At 37.1% G+C, this 15,777-nt stretch overlaps 1 protein-coding gene across 1 annotated transcript in view; it reads left to right on the top strand.

Annotated features, from left to right (window-relative positions):
- The window catches only part of SMG1 (SMG1 nonsense mediated mRNA decay associated PI3K related kinase), a 104,589-nt gene that overhangs the window by 51,225 nt on the left and 37,587 nt on the right, over positions 1–15,777 (top strand). The window contains exons 23-34 of the mRNA XM_037067723.1: positions 270–424; positions 2,180–2,322; positions 2,471–2,672; positions 6,444–6,553; positions 7,312–7,459; positions 7,834–7,993; positions 8,611–8,731; positions 12,060–12,308; positions 12,637–12,921; positions 14,157–14,301; positions 14,446–14,584; positions 15,511–15,741. Of these exons, the coding sequence (XP_036923618.1) occupies positions 270–424; positions 2,180–2,322; positions 2,471–2,672; positions 6,444–6,553; positions 7,312–7,459; positions 7,834–7,993; positions 8,611–8,731; positions 12,060–12,308; positions 12,637–12,921; positions 14,157–14,301; positions 14,446–14,584; positions 15,511–15,741 (2,088 nt within the window). The remainder of the gene's footprint in view (positions 1–269; positions 425–2,179; positions 2,323–2,470; positions 2,673–6,443; positions 6,554–7,311; positions 7,460–7,833; positions 7,994–8,610; positions 8,732–12,059; positions 12,309–12,636; positions 12,922–14,156; positions 14,302–14,445; positions 14,585–15,510; positions 15,742–15,777) is intronic.

Genomic DNA, 15,777 nt, shown 5'->3' on the forward strand with positions numbered 1-15,777 from the left:
TGTTACTCCTATAGATGTCACAGTTGAAATGTTGGAGAACTTTTTATTTTGTAAAGAGTAACACCCATGAGCTGTTACTGTTAGGGTTCTGTCAGTCAGACTTTGTAGCTACATTATATATGACATTTTAAGAATTCTAAGGGAAATAATATTATTGTTGCAAAAATAATTGTTAAGTACATTTGACTTTAAATAGGCTTTTACATGATCAGTAGTTGAATTTTAATGGTATGATGTCTGAGGTTAATATTTCTGAGGTCCATTTTCAGGGGAATGAATTGGAAGTAACCATCATGATGGTGGTAGAAGCACTGTGTGAACTGCATTGTCCTGAAGCTATACAGGGAATTGCTGTCTGGTCATCTTCCATTGTTGGGAAAAATCTTCTCTGGATTAACTCAGTGGCCCAACAAGCTGAGGGGAGGTAAGTCGGAAGGAAGGAAATGGGTGATAGGATTTCTTTACGTTTACATCATTTTTACTATCGGCTAACATTGTATTTAAATGCTAGAACAGTTTTGTTCCATTTTAGTAATTGGAGCTTGCTATGTATTATTTTACTAGTACACATCTTCAGTCTCTTGTTTAGTAGCAAAACTTGGGTATCTTTCTTATTTATGAATTAGTAGGAAATCTTCCTTAACAGAAGATCTGCCAATTATTTGATTTAAAAATGCATTTAAACTTGATCCTTAATTGATAACCTTTCAAATCAGAGTCTGGTACAAATTACCCTCTTTGGCAAGAGTAATTGCTCATTAGCCCCATATACTCAACATTCAGACTCATTTGATTCCTCAGAAATGAGCATGTACCATAATAGTCTCTGCACATTGATGTAAGTTTTATCAAATCTGTAAAATGTAGAGAAAGATGGGAGAACTGGTCATAATTCCATCTCCTAGTTGTAACTGTTGTTGTGGTATATATGCTTTTCTAGTTCTATTGTCTTCTCATATAAGTGTTTGTATTAGCCAAGATTTGCTTTTTTCCACTGAGATATAGATAGATACACTTTTTTCTTTTCTTTCTTTTTTTCTTTCTTCTCACCTTAGGATATGTTTTAATTGATTTTAGAGAGAGAGGAAGTGGGAGAGAAACATTGATGTGTGAGAGAGAAACAGCAATCAGTTGCCTCTTGGACACGCTCTGAGTGGGGATCGAACCCACGATGTTCTTGGTGTATGGGATGACGCTCCAACCAACTGAGCCAAATGTTCAGGGCCCACTGAGCAATATTTAAACAAATACATTGCCATGTTAAATATTTTACAGTGTGATTTTTTTAGTGGCACAATTGTATTTATTTGTGATTGTACCCAAATTTAACATACCTATTTGTTGGGCAATAAAGTTGTTTCTAATTTTTTTTTTGACTAATCTTAATGCAGCATGGCACTTAGCTTTTTGCTCATAGTTGTGATTATTTTCTTTGGATTCATTCTACAAGCTGATTGACTAGAAGAAATGCTTCAGATCATAAGGCTTATGATACATACTGTTGCTAAGTTACCCTATAGATAAGATGGTGCCAATTTAAATCACTAACGATAGATAGAGTAACCCCTTCTGTTCACCTTTGTGAATACTGAAGGTCACCCAGAAACAGCCCTACCACCATCATCAGTGAAGTATCAGATTTGTTTTATTTTATTTTGCCTAATTAATGAAAAATAGTAGAAGTTTGTGGGTGTCTTATGTTGACCATTTGTGTTTTTCATAGAGATAAATCGTTATGGCCTTTTGTTGCTTTTCTTTATTGATCTGTGAAATTTTAATATACACCAAACTGTTGATGCTATTTAATTTTTTATTTGTGATTTATTTTAAATGTGTATGGTATTTTTGATGCCCAAAAGTTTCAAGTTATTGTGCCATTAAATCTGTTACTTTTTATGGGTTCTTGTATTTATTCTTTTATTTAACTTTTGCACATGTTTGAGATCAGATGCTTATTACCCCACTATTTTCCATTAGTTATTTTAGGCTGTCTTTATTTTCAACATTTAACAATGTTGCTTATTTTCATTTGTTATGAAGAAGAGATCTCATTTTGTGTATGCCCAACCCCATGCAAAATAATTGTCTAGCTTAGTTTATTAATTCATTTTTTTTCAAGTTTTTTATGGAAGTGAATATATGGATAATTAAAAACTAGGACTTTCAATTTGTGTTGAAGGTTTGAAAAGGCGTCTATGGAGTACCAGGAGCATCTGTGTGCCATGACAGGCGTTGATTGCTGCATCTCTGGTTTCGACAAATCTGTTCTTATGTTGGCCAATGTTGGGCGAAATAGTGCCAGTCCCAAACATTCTCTGAATGGTGAGCAATCAGCATTTAAATAAAAAGTAGTGATCAAATAGTTTGTACTAATGGACTTACTGTGTATTTTTAGAGTTCTGTGCTCTTTGAAATATTTATAACTGCTTTGCATATCTCCCTCTGTATTTTATAAAATACTTGCACTCAGGTGACTCCAGAAAGACGGCGTTGTCCAAACCAACTGACTCTTCCCCTGAGGTGATAAATTATTTGGGAAATAAAGCATGTGAGTGCTACATTTCAATTGCTGACTGGGCTGCTGTGCAGGAGTGGCAGAATGCTGTCCACGACTTGAAGAAGAGTACCGGCAGTACTTCTCTCAACCTGAAAGCTGATTTCAACTACATAAAGTAAGGGGTTTTTTGTAGTTATAAATCGTGATACTTAATTTCATTAAACAAATTTTTAGTAACTTTAAAGGCTTCTTTTGTGGCTGAAAAATACCAAAAGATGGTCCTAATACTGCATTCTAAAAATGACTATAGTGAGAAAGCAACCTTGGATATGATAAGTGTATTCATTCTGTGTGAAAACAGACTCCATAATTGTTGAAGTAGTTATTTGGTATGATTATCAGAACCTATTCTAAAACATACAGTAGTCCCCCGTTATCCACAGGGAATATGTCCAAGAATCCCAGTGGGGGCCTGAAACTGCAGATACTACCAAACCTTGTATATACTATGTGTTTCATGTACACACCCACAATAAAGATAAATTAGGCATAGTAAGAGATTAACAACAATAATAAAATTCAACAGTTATAATAACATACTACAATGAAAGTTATGTGAATGTAGTGTGACCCTGTCACTCATAACCAGTCTGATAACCTACCGGTAACCGAGATGGCTACTAAGTGCAAATCAGCAGGTGTTGTGTGCAGTATGAATATCTGGAAAAGGGGTGGCTCTCATCCTGAGTGGGATGGCATGAGATTTCATCATACTGCTGTGAACAGTGTACAATTTAAAACTTAAGAGTTTTTTATTTCTGGAATTTTTCATGTAGCATTTTTGGATTACTGTTGACCGTGGGTAAATGAAATCATATAAAGTGAAATGGCGAATAGTGGGGGGACTACTAGAATGGTAAATTTGTTGCACTTTAGAAAGGATCACATTTATGGTGTTTCTGAGTTAGATTTGAATACAGTAAGTTCTCATTTAACATCATTGATAGGTTCTTAGAAACTGCGACTTTTAAGTGAAACACCATATACCATTAATAAAATATTAATTTTATCATATGCTAATTGATATAAACAAGAGTTAAGTTTCTGTGGTGTATATTCTTGCTCACAAAACCATCAAACTACTAAATAAAGACCCCTAAATAAATGTTCAATATTCAACATTGAAATAGATGTGAGCTATAAATACATTCATGAAAGGTTAATGAAGACAAGTAAAAACAAGTAATAAAAAGAAGCGTGAAAAGGACTGTGACCCCTAATAAGATAGAAAATCTAAGGTAGAATTTGAACAGGAGGAGCATATTGCTCTGTCTTGGTTGTGAAGAGACTGGAGTTATGGAGGGCAAGGGTGGAAGCATATAGACTCTTAATTTGTGGGGACACAGGCAGAGGGGGGGAGGAAGCATACTATTGAAGTAGGAACACACAGAACAATGAAACATGTTTAAGGTGCTTGTGAAACATGCAGATGAGAGACTCTTTAGCATGTATTTGGGTTGGCCAGAAAGTCTGTATGTTTTTTTCTGTAAAATAAAAGACACATTTTTTTTCATTTTCACCAATAATTTTATTGATTTGGATATTTTGAGTATGTCAGCTGTTTCCCACATAATACATCATTGATTGTCCTCAATGTCTCAATTCAATCACCTTCAACTTTAGTGGGTCTACCCAACCGTGGAGCATTGTCCTGAGAGAAATCAGCGTGAAACTTTGCAAACTACTTTTGACACCTTCAATCGTTCACAGCACCTTCTCCATACACTGCACAAATATTTTTTTGTGTTTCAGCTGAGTTTTTACCTTTCTTGAAATAATAAAGCGTAATATGCTGAAAATTTTTTGTTTTATTCCACTTTCAATATTAAAATGGCTGCACAAAAACTCATCAGTTTTGATAAGTTTATTTTTTAATGCACACTGGTATGACAGCTTTCACAATAGAATCTAACAAAATTGTCTCAAGGGGTGGAGGGATTGAGCAAAAAGGAAAAAGGACTCAGACAATAGTGGTGGTGGTTGCGGGGGCGGGGGGGAGGGGTGTATAAGGGGACTAAATGGTACTGGAAAAATTTTTAAAAATTGTTTTGAATGAAGTTAAAGACAACTAAGCACTACTAGAGCCATCTTACGGAGAAAAAACAAACGAACCTTTTGGTCAACCCAATAATTAAGAATTGGATTTGAAGCTAGGGAAGGAAGTGTAAGTTAGAGATTTGGGGATCATTACTATATAGGCAATAATTAAATGCTTGATTCTATACCCTCAAGCCTTGTAAGCCATCAACCACAGATAAGGCTCTGGAGAAGAGTGAGTGAAAAGGAAAGAGGGGCAAGGTCAGAATCCTTTTGTGCATCTGTTAAGGAATAGGAGAAGGAGTCATTGAAGAAGACACAAGGACATTGAGAAGGGAAGCGTCGGAGATGTTGGAGAGCCAGACTGGAGTAGCCAGCCTTGTCTGGAGCCCCAGACCAAGCAAGGAGAGCTTTGTAGAGAGAGGAGCAGCCAGGTCAAATACTGTTGAGTGTTAGAAAAATTTGAAAATTAAAAGTTTTAGTTAGGTTAGTTGGGTTTCTTGAAGTCAAGGGGAAGAATCTGGGCTGAGAGTTATTGTGTGTTCAAAAATTGGTGAGATCAGGTGTTTTTTCAGACAAAGTGGGAGGAGCCACTAGAAAGCAGTTGAAGAAATAGGATAAGACCACTGATTGAAGGATGAACTAAATCCCACCTTTTCTCTGCCTCAAGGAAAGCAGTTAAAGTTAGATGTAGATGCTCTTGGGAGTGGATAGTGGGTTAGGGTAAGGGTGGAGGAAACTAAAGCCTGGTATTTTTGTCCTTTTCTGTCCTGTCATGTCCTGTCAGTTACTAGCAGGAAGCATGAGGGCATTGTAGAGTGTAGTGGGCACAGAGGGAACCTGCCACTGGAGAAAATTGACCCTCCAGTGCCAGAATTGGTAAGTGTTTTAGTCTATAAACCATGACAGTTCATCAGCCATACAGCTCACATAAGAGGTTGGTGGTTGCATTGAACAAGGCATGGGGCTTATAAATGCGGAAACGGGTACAGTCAAGTAATATCCATTTACATTGTTGGATTCAGTCAGGTATAGTCAAGTAATGTCCACTTACATTGCTAGATTCAGGCTGGCATGTTAGGGAGATGATGCAGTGGGGGGGACAGGAGAAGATGAGAGATTAATGGAAAAGAGAGATGGAGAAACTTTACTAAAGTCGTTACTCTGTCTGAGAATAGCTATAATGGGAATGGGAACAGGGTCAGGGATCTGAAAGTAGTGAGGAGCTAGGAGAATGAGGCCCCTCATCTTGGCATTGATGATCCAGGATTATAGGAGGGAGTTTCAGAAGTGTTACCATTTTCAGATGAGGTGAGGAAGTACAAAAGAATTTATTGAAAGAAAAGAAACAGGTTCCATGAAATGTAGTGGAAAAGGTAGAGAGGAAGAGGGTCAGCAGTGAATGAAGGCAGGACTATTAGAGTATAAGAATGAGATGACACCATAGACCTACAGGATCTTAGGCTTTTAGGGGTCTTGTAGGGGTTTGGGTGGTAACTTGGGGGGAACAAGATGTTGAAGTTGTCCTGCAGAAGTCTGTTTTCAGTTTGTTGGAGGGGTCCCAAGGAAAATAGGCTGCAAAAAGACAAAGGAGACATTGAGGGGTGAGTATGCTAAACTGATGTCTAAAGCTGTGACTGTTAGGTTTGCTACTCCAATTTTAGTGCCAATTAAGGTGGTGGTCACATCTTCAAAATAAAAATAAAATGGTGGGCTATGTTGAAAGAACTTCATTAAAAGAATCCTGTATAATTGTGCTGCCTTTTTCTAGAATTTGTTCTTTTTTTTTTTTAATGGTTCCACAGGCTGGATAGGGTGTAATACAAATTAACCAATATTTTAATTACAGATCACTAAGCAGTTTTGAGTCTGGAGAATTTGTTGAATGTACTGAGCAATTAGAATTGTTGCCAGGAGAAAATATCAATCTACTTGCTGGAGGATCAAAAGAAAAAATAGGTATTTGAGATCATTTTAAAATTAAATACTTTTGTGAACTAGTTGCTCAAAATGTTTGGCTTAGTATATTTTACTAGGAAATCTGGAAAGTTACTGTACATTTATTTTGGGGCAGAGTCCCATGTGAATCAACAAATTTAGGAGTGTTCTATTTATATTTAATTTGGCAAGTAACGGTTTAATTAAAATTAAGCCAACAAAAAAAAGACTACACTAATACTTTGAAATTTATCTAGCCTTTTGCTTGAAAAGGTATAAGTAGTATTTAAGCTGAATATTTTTTGTGCTTGATACCTTTTTTAAAAATTATTTTTTAATATTTGAATACAGTTGCCTCCATTTTCACACCACCACTTTCCCCCATTGCTTGACATCTTGATATGGGTCATTAATTCTTTATCACAACTGAAACATTTTGTATGCTATACTAAAGTGAGTGTTCCGTAATCTGTGTGCTAGTATTGATTTGCTAGATTCAGTGACATTTGCCAAAGTAGGTCTAGTTTAGGCCCTATAAATAGTAGGTTACTAACTGATTTTTGAGCCTTGAAATTAACTGACTTGGGAGAGGTCTGAAGTATAACTATGTAGAGTATAATTTTTATATAGGTATCAGAAATTTAATTATTGCGTTTAGCTGGCTGAACCTAATATGAAAGGAGGTATTCACTGGTGATTATTTTCAGCATTGTCAAAGTATATTATCACCTGTACATTAAAAGCAGATTAACTGAATGGAATCTGTTTAACTTTTGTAGATATGAAAAAATTACTTCCTAACATGTTAAGTCCAGATCCAAAGGAACTTCAGAAATCCATTGAAGTTCAGTTATTGAGAAGCTCTGTTTGTTTGGCAACTGCTTTAAGCCATCTAGAACAAGATCAGAAGTGGCAGTCTGTCACCGAGTAAGTTGAATTCTAAGCAGGTGAATGTATGCTATGTATACCTTACGACAAATGTTTGCACTCTGGTAGGGGTGAGGCAGTTTCCAGAGCACTACAGAGCTAGTCATGGTAGCTTCATTTTAATTGTAGAGGTCATGTGATACGTGGATGCCACTCACTTACATACTGAGGTTGAAAGTAAATAAAATATTAACATCTCCCCAAACAAATGCTCTGACTTGCTTATACAGTTTTACTAAGGAGGAGGCCTGCCCCTCTTCTTCCTCCAGTTTGGGTGCCGATATGGAAGCATCTTATCAAACTGCTTTATACCCTTTAGTGGTTACAAGTTGAGAAATCTCATTTATGAATTAATAATAAACATCTTGTTTCAGAAATGTGGTAAAGTACTTGAAGCAAACCTCCCGCATAGCTATCGGACCACTCAGACTTTCTACTTTGACGGTTTCCCAGTCTCTGCCAGTCCTGAGTACCTTACAGCTGTATTGCTCTTTTGCTTTGGAGAACACAGTTTCTAACAGACTTTCAACAGAGGTGTGTATAGGTATATTTTTACCAGGATAGTCTTCTGAATGTCAGTAGGCACTAGTGTAGAACAAAGACTATTTTTCAAGTTTTTAAAATAGCATCTGTAACTTTGTTGGACAAGCTAGCAAATCCAGAAATCTAAAATGCCATTTCAGGCAGATTGTCATGTGAGAAATGTGTAAGGCAGATGGAAGAACTTAAGGTACAGAATCTTGAGGATGCTAATTGCTTAATTTTGTTTTCTTTTTTTCTTTTTGGAAAAGGGGTTAGTATACATAAATATATTTCTGGACACCCCCTACTCTTCCCAGGTAGGGTAAAGTTTAACTAAAGATAAGCTCTTCCAAAGAGAATTATAATAAGATGTGCATACTTTTTGATAAGTACATTGGTAAGTTGGACTTACATTCTGAAAAACAGTTTTTTTGGGTGGGTGAAAGTGTTCTCTCTTAGAGTGTCTTTTCCTCTTATGATTAGAAGATGCAGTGAAGAAAGTGGAGAGTTTAATACAAATAAACCTGGACTAGAGCTGACAGTCAACTTATGGAGATGTAACTGAACTCAGTCTACAAGCATGTAGGGGATCCTGTTTCCACTAAGGCATTTTGGTTTTACCCTGGCAGGACTGTCTGATTCCACTGTTCAGTGAAGCTTTGCGTTCGTGTAAACAGCACGATGTGAGACCGTGGATGCAGGCATTAAGATATACCATGTACCAGAGTCAGTTGTTGGAGAGAATAAAAGGTAACTAAGTTTAAAAAAAATAGATCTGTTGAGAAATAATTTACATTTGATAGATGAATGCTTCTGTTTTAACACATCCTCACCTATGTAACTACTAATAAAATCAATATAGACTATCTCTCTACCCTGAAAAGTTTCCTTATGCCTTTTCAATGATCTCTTTCATCTGCCTATCCCAGGCATCCACTCATTGGCTTTTTATCACTATAGATTTGTCCTGTCTTTACTAAAATGTTATATAAATGTAATCATAAAGTATGCTCTTCTGTGTCTAACTTCTCTTGTTTAGCATTTTATTTTTAAGGGTTACCCATGGTACAAGTACCAGTGTGGTCTTTTATATTGTTGAGTACTATTCATTGAATGGATACACCACAATTTATTTTTATCTCTTGACCCTTTGATGGATATTTGAATTGTTTTTGAATTTGGGCTCTTGTATGTAAAGCTGCTGTGGAATACATGTGCAAGTTTTTTGGTGGACATGTACTTGTATTTCTCTTTTAAATGCCTAGGAGTGGAGCCCTGACTGGTGAGGCTCAGTTGGTCGGGTGTCCTGCAAAGTGAAAGGTCACTGGCTCAGTTTCCCATCAGGATACATGCCAGGGTTGTGGGTCCAATCTCTGGTTGGAGCGTGTGCGAGAGGCAGCTGATCAATGTTTCTCTCTGGCGTTGGTGTTTCTGTTCCTCTCTTTCTCTCTCCCTTCCCCATCTCTAAAAATACATAAACGAATGAATGAGTGAACGAACGAATAAATAAATAATTAAAATTTAAATGTCTAGGAGGGGAGATGTTGGGTCATGTGGTTTAACTTTCAAAATAATTTCGCAGTGTCTTATAAACTGATTATATATACAACATTCTTTCTGGCATGTACATTGTTGGTATTGATAGTCTTTAATTCTAGTCACTGGAGTGTGTATGTGGTACCATCTCATTGTTTTATGTACATCTTCCTGATGATTAATGTTGTTGAGCATCCTTTCATTTGCATAATGGCCATTGTATATCTTATATTCCTTCTTTATTTAAAAAAATACCTATTTATTTTTAGAGAGGGGAAGGGAGAGAGAAAGAGGGAGAGAAACCTCAGTGTGTGGTCATCTCTTGTGCACCCCATACTGGGGATCTGGCCCACAACTTGGGCGTGTGCTCTAGCCGGGAATTGAATCAATGACCCAATTCACAGGCTGTCCACTGAGCCACATCTTCCAGGGCTATATTTGATGTTCTTTAAAATGTCTGTTTCAATCTGGCTTATTTTTAATGAAGTCATAAGACTTGTTTACGTCTTTGTCAGCCACACCAAATGAACAGTTTGAAAATTAGCATTTGTAAAAATATTTGTTTCATTTTTAAGAAATGTCTTGTTAAAGGGATGCTAGCAATTTACTTTTACTGCTCTAAAGTGGAAAACTTGCCAGAATTCTGTAGAATTTTATTTGAAAATGTGGTAGCTGGGCTTACTGAGTAAATTTGAATGTTAAATTTTGACTGAGCTAATACTGGGAGATGGACTTGCATTGCAGGGTGTCTTTTGGCTCACACCCTTAATGTCACATGTCTGGGTTTGGGTCTTTAGCCCAACATTTGCAAATTGAGGCACCTTAGGGCAAGTCATTAAACTTCTGAGTCACTCTTTTTTGATCAGGGAGATTGCTCCACTGATATGATTCTTGTAAGGATTTATAGGACAAGGTATATAAAAGCCTTTGCACACAATGTAGCATGCAGTAGGACTAAAAATATCATCCCCTTTTCCATCCTCTTATTGAACATGTTTTAAAATTGAAAAGAAAAAGTCAGTAATCCATACGTTATATTTAGAGACAGAACTTCACTCCTCCTCACTTTTCTTTTATTCATCAAGTGTTTATCAATTGTGTGCTTTGTGCCAGGTACTGTGCTTCAATTTGGGATATAATGATGAAAAGACAAGCCTGTTTTCTGTATTCCTAGGACCAAAGGGATTCTAGAATCTAGCAGGGAAAAGTGACATTAAATAAGAAACAGCAGTATGGTGTAATGCACGGAAGTGCACATGCAAGTTGCTAAAAGAACATGCAACAAGGGCAACTGCTTAATCCTAGGACTTGAAAAGGGCTTCAGAGGAAGTACCATTTAAGATGAGACCTGAGGGAGGTAGAGGTGAGGAAGAAGGCAGACTGATTTAAATTAAACAAGCATCGTATGTGAAGGACAGTGGCAGTGGTGAAAGATGCTTAGATGACTCAGTTTGCTTAAGGGAGAGTGGGAAGAGATGAAGCTGAATGAGTTTGAGATTGTAATGGAATGTAAAGCATCAGTGCCTCACAAGCCACATTCAGGAGTTTGGGCTTTGTCAGAAGGGCAGTGGGAAGCCATCAAAAGGAAGTTAAGTGTTGAGACTTCTGTCTGTGTAAGATTGCCTCAGTTACAGGTTAGACAATGGGCTAGAAGAAGGGGAGACTGGGGACAAAGGTACCAGTCAGGCTGAAGTCCCTGCTAAAGGTAACCAAGGTAGTGGCATTCGGGACAGAAAAGAGCACGTGATACAAGGGTTGAAAATAAAGTCTAAGATGACTGCTGGGACTTGCTCAAGTCAAGCCAGATTGAGAAAGGAGTAATAGGAGAAGGAAGTAAAAGGTTTGAAGATGGAAAATGGATTTCAGTTGACACAGATTAAAGTGCCTTTAAAAATCCTGAGTATAGGCGATTAGTAAGTGGTAGAACTCACATGTATGGTCTGGGCTAGAGATAACGATTCAAGAATCACCAGCATTTGTATGGCAGTCGAAGCCACAGGAACAGGTAATATTATTGTCCAGAATAATATTATGGAAATTATGCAGAATGAGAAGAGTAGAAAGCCTTAGGACTGACCTGAAGAACACCAGTTTTAATGGATTAATGGATGGGTCGAGGAGGAGAAGGAAATGGAGAAGGATACTTCAGAAAGGTAGGGGTAAACCAGGAGGGCATAGCATGGTAGAATGGTAGGGGTACTTGTATGGGAAAGGGGGGTGGTCCAGCCTTACCCTCATTCCCTACCCTTTGGCCTAGGCTCTTTGCTTAAAAAGGTTCAGAAACTAGACTTTGAATTTCTTTTAGTGAGTGTTTTTTACTTTTGTCTGTTTTGTTGTATATGTTTATTTCAACAAACATTTATTGTTTATTGTATGGCAAGCAGTATGCTAACTGCAAGGGATTTAAAGATGGTGAAAAATGACCCTTTATTTAGGGAGGTGGTAGGGAAGGCAAGAATTGGGGAGGAATTTTTTGGTTGTGTTTCTGTGCAATCTGGGATTAGACCAATCAAGGACTAATAAAATGTTTTCTTTTCTCCAGAGCAAACAGTTCCAATTAAGAGCCATCTCATGGAGTTAGGTCTAACAGCAGCAAAATTTGCTAGAAAACGGGGGAATGTGTCACTTGCAACAAGACTTCTGGCACAGTGTAGTGAGGTTCAGCTGGGAAAGACCACCACTGCACAGGATTTAGTCCAGCATTTTAAAAAACTCTCAACTCAAGGTCAAGTGGATGAAAAATGGGGGCCTGAACTTGACATTGAAAAAACCAAATTGCTACATACAGCAGGTTAGTAAAATGAATTATGGTTAATACACAACTATGATGATAATCATGTGTATGAACGTTATGGTGTGAGGCAGCAGTAGAAATGTTGAGTTTTTTTTTTCAGCTGTTGCAGAACATTTGAGTCCTGAGTAAGAATTTTATGTGTTGACTTATCTCTGTAATTTAATACTTCTAAAAGAATTTTGTTACTGGTTATTAAATAAAGACATGCTTTAAGAGGTCATTGGTTATCACTGAATTTGCATGTTTTTAGAAGTTTATTTCACCCTGAAAGTACGTCCATTGTCTGCTTTGAAGGCTTCTAAGGGTTGTTTTTCGTTTTCTGTAGGCCAGTCAACACATGCAATGGAAATGCTGAGTTCCTGTGCCATCTCTTTTTGTCAGTCTGCCAAAGCTGAATATGCAGTTGCCAAGTCAATTCTGACACTGGCTAAATGGATCCAGGCAGAATGGAAAGAAATTTCAGGGCAGCTAAAACAGGTTTACAGAGCTCAGCAACAGCAGAACTTCACAGGTCTTTCTACTTTGTCTAAAAACATACTTACTTTAATAGAACTGCCATCAGTTAATACAACAGATGAAGAGTATCCTCGCATCGAGAGTGAATCTACGGGTAGGATTTCTTTCTCTTACCAGCTTTAAAATAATTAATTTTAGAAGTAATTTTGTTCCCTGATTTAAAGTTTACAGTGTCATGCTGGCTGTAGTGGCCACACAAAAGTGTCTCTATAGAAATTTATATTGCCTGGAAGTGCCGTAACTAAAACACGTTTCTTTAGTGTCTCTGCCTCATGGGCCATACTTCCCACCTTCCCAGTTCACTGAGCTTTTATGGACCTAAACATTTGTGCATGCAGTAAGGTCCTGCCCCAGATAGCTAAACTTTCACGGCACACTAGAAGGAGCAACAAAGATAACAGTTTGCAGTCCCCTTGACTGGTGGAGCACAGAAGTTCTAGAAATGGCCTGGCCGGCTAGCTGGCCAGGGGCCGGCTATGATGAGAACATTGTCCTGATATGTCAGAGTTGAGCATTCAGTCCCTGGTCAAGGCACATACAAGAATTCGATAAATTTATTTTAAAAAGAAAAATTACAGAAAGATTTGTTTCATATCTTGGCACTAGTGTCAGTAATAGAAAGGTACCCAACAAATAAGGCAGTTAATTCATTCAGTATTTGAGTGCCTGTTATGGTAGTTATCATTGTTCAGATGTTACAGATTGGGGGGTAATTAACCTCTGCTGAAACATGAGAATGTTGCCTCATTTTACTGTTGTGAAGCCTAGGGTCTTAATTACTTACATTGGTCTTATGTTTCTAATGTGCATTATTATAGGGCCTTAATGTTCATGAGGGGTAAACCTTCATACCGACAAATGACACTAGAGCAGGTGATTTTTTTTTTTACTTTTAAACTGGGAATAATGTTATTTGCTTCCTGAATCTTTGAATGAGATTGTGTACTCATCACCTTTATATTCATTTTGCCAAAATGTTTAAGCTAAATATAATCATAAGGAAATAGTCATTCAAATTTAAAATGCAAGACATTCTACAATGAATCTGACACCTGAACTCTTTCTAAAGTTCAGGATCATGGAAGACATGGACTTATTTACAGGGTTATAATTTAAGCTTTCTTGGGAAGCTGAGTGATTCATCTCAACATATTAGACTTTTAGAAAAGCATAACACAAATGAAAGTGTTATCAAATTATGAACTATAGTATTGTGGAACTTACTGTTTCCAGATAGCAAAATCCTAAAATGTTCATGGGAATTCCATTAGAAATTTATGAAGGTAACATTGCTGATTGCTTTCATTCTTCTTTTCTTCATCCTGGCAGTGCATATTGGAGTTGGAGAACCTGACTTCATTTTGGGACAGTTGTATCATCTATCTTCAGTACAGGCACCGGAAGTAGCCAAATCTTGGGCAGCCTTGGCTAGTTGGGCTTACAGGTGGGGCAGAAAGGTGGTCGACAATGCCAGGTATGTGTATGTTGAAATGTGTGATTTATTTAATGCATTGTATTAATTGCACATTAGTAATATTGCAAAATAGAGATTTAAAATGTCTGTTGACATGGTAAAGGTTTGGTAGCTGAAATACTGATGACTTGTTTATTTTTATAGTCAGGGAGAAGGCGTTCGTCTGCTTCCTAAAGAAAAATCTGAAGTTCAAAATCTGCTTCCAGACACTATAACTGAAGAAGAAAAAGAGAGAATATATGGTATCCTTGGTCAGGCTGTGTGTCGGCCAGCGGGGATTCAGGCAAGGAAAACATGATACAGTGTTTGGGGGGAATAGTGTCAAGGTCACTTGTTCTAATTCATTCATTTTGAGGAAATTGATCACTTATACTTGATTAAGTGTTCTGTTTCAAATAAAAACTTTGGTTCTTAAGAAGAAAGTGAGTTGATATTTTTCTGATTTCTTGAGATCAAGTCATTTCCTTAGGCTCCTGTTAAAAAAACGATGAAGTTCACTTTATGTAAAGTCGATTACTCTTTAAATGCCCTTCTGATCAGAAATTAGGTTTTTAACACTGGCTTGGGCCTGAGCCCCACCCCAGATATTCTGGGTCGAAGGTATGTGTGCATGCCACCATGTGTGCATGTGTTTAAACTTAGTAGGTGATTCTAATACATAGTTGGAGTTGAAAAACAGGGACTAGATGATTGGCAGGATGTATTCTCTCCACTCTCAAAGTTCCTACAATTCTACAGTGTTCTGACTATTAGGTATTTAGTTGCAGGCTTTAAAAGTTTGGATTTTATTGATTCAGCTTTTACTCTAGACTTTAACATATATCGCTGTCTGCCAAGCCTGTGTTATGTGCACACACAGCACTGTACAGAGAGTAAAGTCTGTTTTGACTGTATTCTGTGTACCTCCCATGTCAGACTTTTGAACAGATTATGTTTTCTGCAGGCAGAATATTTTATTGTAATGTAGATTATTGAAAGTCCAAAAATCAGCCTTTAATCTTTGTGAGCTGCTTATATCTTCTTAAATACATTAGTAATTATACCATAAGGAGAAGCATATTGGTAGTGATTTAGCATGTATAAAGCTAAATATGAGTAGTTTGGTTTTTCATAATGAGAAAAGTACTTTCATTTGGTAGGAAAACCAGGCACCTTTCTCCCTTTTCAATTTGTATTAAAAATGGTATTTTTTGCCCAATTTTCCGTTAGGATGAAGATATAACACTTCAGATAACAGAAAATGAAGATAATGAAGAAGATGACATGGTTGATGTTATCTGGCGTCAGTTAATATCCAGCTGCCCGTGGCTGTCAGAACTTGATGAAAGTGCAACAGAAGGAGTTATTAAAGTGTGGAGGAAGGTTGTGGATAGAATCTTCAGCCTGTACAAATTGTCTTGCAGCGCGTATTTTACTTTCCTTAAACTCAATGCTGGTCAGGTAGGTCATGCCGTGTTCTCTTTTAGCAAAGTTTAT

This window comes from Sturnira hondurensis, unplaced genomic scaffold (assembly GCF_014824575.4).
Source record: "Sturnira hondurensis isolate 20B ecotype Veracruz unplaced genomic scaffold, ASM1482457v3 Scaffold0017394, whole genome shotgun sequence".
NCBI lineage: Eukaryota > Metazoa > Chordata > Mammalia > Chiroptera > Phyllostomidae > Sturnira > Sturnira hondurensis.